The 4,138-nt window shown below is 43.7% G+C and overlaps 1 protein-coding gene and 1 pseudogene across 1 annotated transcript; both read right to left on the bottom strand.

The window, feature by feature from the left end:
• Positions 1-2: 2 nt before the first annotated feature.
• On the bottom strand, positions 3-1,400 carry LOC115069222 (sperm motility kinase X-like). Its single transcript, XM_029560503.1, has one exon. The coding sequence runs from the start codon at positions 1,398-1,400 to the stop codon at positions 3-5; it is 1,398 nt and encodes a 465-aa protein (XP_029416363.1).
• A 432-nt stretch (positions 1,401-1,832) lies between these two features.
• Positions 1,833-4,138, bottom strand: part of LOC115069221 — a 37,938-nt pseudogene continuing 35,632 nt past the window's right edge.

Below are 4,138 nucleotides of genomic sequence, written 5' to 3'. Positions count from 1 at the left end.
ACTCAGAGGTGCTGCTCCCCATCTCCCCGCAGATGGTGCTGCTCCCCGTCTCCGCGCAGATGCTCCTGCTCCCCCACAGATGCTCCTGCTCCCCCACAGATGCTGCTGCTCCCCTGCCGGCGGATGCTGCTGTTCCCCATCTCCCCGCAGATGCTGCTCATACATTGAGTGTCATGACCATGCAGCATGGAGGTTTTTTGAGTATGGGGTAGGCAGGGAATATTAACGCTTCTACCAATCTTCTTTTCATCACCCAGAAGTTCAGATTGAGTGGGCAAAAAGATGGGACCGGTAAGGGCACTAGATGCCTCCTGGAGGCCCAGTGGAAAGCTGGGAGGCTCTACAAGGTTCAGGTTTTCATCTGGCTCCCCGGGCGGCACTGTTTTTATTAAGGTGCCCTTCCAGGGTGACTGTTGCCTCAGAAGCAAGTATGTCGCCATAATTTCATTAAACTTTTTCTTTTGTAAAGCTTCCTCTATCTCCTGTGAGTTGTACCCCATGTCATTCATGATCACCATGACTATGGGGTCCAGTTGGCTGTCGCTGTCCTCTACAGCTAAATTGAGAGAACTTCTATCACTGTTCTCTACCCATGAAAAGTTCATAATATCACCTATTGTTGGCCTTTTTCTGGGGTCTACAGTTAGCAACTTAGCGATCACTTCCCAAAGGTCTGGCGACAGCTTGAATTCCATGGAGTACTTGCCTTCCAGGACTCTCCTCTTTATTCCTTCATAGGTATAATATTGGAAAGGGAGATACCCCGTAGACATGAAATAGAGTACAACACCCAAGCTCCAGTTATCGCTTGCAAATCCGTCATACGCATTGCCCTCAAAGAGTTCTGGGGCGCAGTAGGGGAGTGTGCCACAGAAAGATGTCAGCTTCTGCCTGTAGGTAAGTTTGACACTTATCCCAAAATCACTCAGTTTAACACTGTCATGTTTGTCCAGTAGTATGTTTTCCGGCTTTATGTCCCAATGGGCAATCCCTTTCCCACGGCAATAGTGTAGGGCACATACTAGCTGTTTAAATACCCTACGAGACACCTCCTCTTTTAGATAGCCCGCCTTCCCAACCCTTCTCATCAGGTCTCCACCTGCCACATGCTCAAGAACCATGTAGATGTTATCTTTGGTATCAATCACCTGGAACATCTTAATAACATAAGGGTGATCAAGGTCTTTCATGATTTCTATTTCTGATTTACTGCGGGCATTCCTCTTGCTCTTTTGAAGAATTTTTATGGCCACTTTGGTCTGTGTGCTGAGATGTTCAGCAAGCTTTACTTCCCCGGAGTGTCCACGGCCCAGGGTCCCCATGATCTTATACTGCTCTGTTAAGGCTTTTTCAGCATCTGAGCCAGTACTGGGATTTCGATTCAGTGAATACCTCTTCATTTTTGTTAGGTCAGATGATCAGTTTCAACACTGGCCAGTGATATAAGATTAAAAATGAATTAAAATCAGGTCTAGGGCATAAATTTATAGCTATAAGTCCCTGCACTGAAAAGTGAGACTCAAAACAACACAATGAAGCATGTTAGGGTCCTAGGAGCAAGAATCAGCTAAACCCCAAAAAGTAGAAGAAATAATCAAGATCAGAGTGGACATTAAGGAAAATCACAACACAAAGATCAATGTATAAATTCTCCCTACAAAGCCCATTATTTCCCCGTACCAAACCCAGATGAAGATATATTCATAAGAGAAAAGTATCCAATACCCCTGGCGAACAAAAACGCAACAAACGTTCATAAGGGTACTTAGTAGTGAGCTGCAGAGATGGCTCAGAAGCTAAGAGCACTTGTTGCTCTTCCAGAGGACCTGAGTTCAATTCCCAGCAACCACGTTGAGCAGCTCACGACCACCTGTAACTCTAGCTCCTGGGGCATCCAACACCTCCAGCCCATTCAGACACCTGCCCGCTCACCCAAACAGACACATGATTAAAAATTTAAAAGAGATCGTACTTAATCCTTTATACCAAATTCGACAGCATATAAAAAGGCCATACTTCACAATGAAGATAGGTTCAACCAGTCAGGCAAGGATTCCAACATAAACCACCTGATAAATAAGACAGCATGGGAACAGAATCAAAGGAAAGAATCACATAATCATAAAAAGAAAGAAATGCTGTCATATTCAGAAAAAATGCATTGCATTGAGTGTAATGAGCCAGTCCCACAAAGACAAATATTGCCAACCTGTTTTAAATGCAGAATCCCGGGTGTGGGGGCTCTTGAAAGTAAAAGGGGAAATATTCGGGATGTGGAAGGGGAAGGGGAGGGAGTTTAAGTGTAATAGAGCTCGTGAATATTAGCAAGTACGTTCTCTGCATGTATGGAAATGTCATCATGAAGTCCTTACTCTACCCTTAATGTTTACTTATAAAAACTTTCAAAAAGTACAAAAGGACTAGAATGAGTAGTTTGAAAAAGAAAAGTGGAGGATAATTAATGAAGAATAGTTAAAAACATCCAAAAGGAAGATGTAAAACCAAAAACATAAACATCAAATGAAAACACCAAAACCATTACCTGTAAACCGCAGCCAGTAAGGTGAGGCGCAAGCTGACTATGTCCAAGTAAGATAAGTCACCAAAATCCAAGTCCAGAATTTCACCAATGTCCAAGTCTACTAATTCACCAAAATCCAAGTCCAGAATTTCACCAATGTCCAAGTCTATGCATTCACCAAATTCCAAGTCCAAAAAAATTACCAACATCAAAGTCCAAAAATTCACCAATGTCCGAGTCCCGCAGATCACCACCAGTCAGCTTTCTGCACTAGAAGGACACAGCTCAGCCCAACCAGCTCATCATATAGGCAGGTATCAGCCATTCCTCACAATGACTCTTTGTGAGGTCAGAGCAAAAGCAACGAATGACAGGCATACTCCTCACTGAGTTTTCTTAATTTTCGTTTAAGAGAAGTGTATTAGTTACTCTAGTCACTACAACCAAATGCCAAACAAATAGCAACTTAGGAATGAAGATTTCATGTGGATAATATTTTGAGTGATAGGCATGGTGGCAAGATATGGCTACTTACAATGTATTGGTAATCACCCAATCCCACCCACACCCAGTGAACTGCTTTCTGGAGCTAGGCCCCACTTCCCAAAGGTTCTCCATTTCCTCCAAACACCATCACTTGCTGGGGATCAGTAATTCAAACACAAGAGTCTATGGGAGATATTTGAGATGTAAACACAGGAGTCAGGAAAATGGAAAGTAACCATGGAGGTAAAGGAAAAGAAGGACCCCAAGAGAGGGGGGATGTTAGGTGTGGCTATCCTGGAGGAAGCACATCACTGGGGGTAGGCTTAGAGAGTTCTCAAGCCTTGCCAGATCTCCAGCCACTCTCTTGCTTCCTGTGCCTGCCTGAAGATGTAGAGCCTAGCTTCTGCTTCTCCTCCAGCCACCTCTGCCACCATGCACGCCGGCCATGATGGACTGTAATTCCCCTGGAACTGTAAGCTCAAATAAATTCTTCCTTTTATAAGTTCTTTTGGTCAATGTTTCTATAACAGCAACAGGAAAGTAACTAATACAGTAATTGGTACCAGAGAGCGGGCCGTTGGCTGTGAAGAACCTGATCATGTGGGGCTTGGGAAGAATATGGAAGAGTTTGGAAGCTTGTATTAGAAAAGCAATTGATTGCTCTAAGCAGAGCTTAACAGGCCATTCTAGTAGGAGCCTGGAAGAAAGCAGTGCTGAGAATAATGTAGTTCCAGAGAGAAATGAGGACTTAAGCAGCAATTAGAATATTTTGGCAAAGAGTCTGGCTGGAGTCTGCAGACAGCCTAAAAGCTTTCCTGAGGCTAAGTTGAAAAGCAATGGACTAATTTCTCTGGCAGAAGAAATTTCAAGACAGCATAATGGAGAAATGGTAGTGTGACTATTAAAGGTGAATATTATACAGATTTACAGTGAAAAAGAACAAATGGGGCAGAAAGGAATACAGCATGTACAGGATGGACGAAAAAGAGCACTAGGAAAGTAATGTTGGAGCCCAGGCATGTGTTGGAGAGGATCCCATTGATAAGGAAATTATAGTGGTTTAGGAGGGACAAAGAGACTTGCATTTAAACAGTGGAGAGAGTGCCTCCAGGGCAAGACCACACCCAGTTA

The sequence above is a fragment of the Nannospalax galili genome, unplaced genomic scaffold, assembly GCF_000622305.1.
Source record: "Nannospalax galili isolate Female #2095 unplaced genomic scaffold, S.galili_v1.0 scaffold2232, whole genome shotgun sequence".
Lineage (NCBI taxonomy): Eukaryota > Metazoa > Chordata > Mammalia > Rodentia > Spalacidae > Nannospalax > Nannospalax galili.
This window is presented reverse-complemented; position numbering and strand designations above follow the sequence as displayed.

What these genes read in the sequence shown, in the direction of transcription:
- LOC115069222 (XM_029560503.1), bottom strand. Translation starts at nt 1,400, where the DNA reads ATGAAGAGGTATTCACTGAATCGAAATCCCAGTACTGGCTCAGATGCT.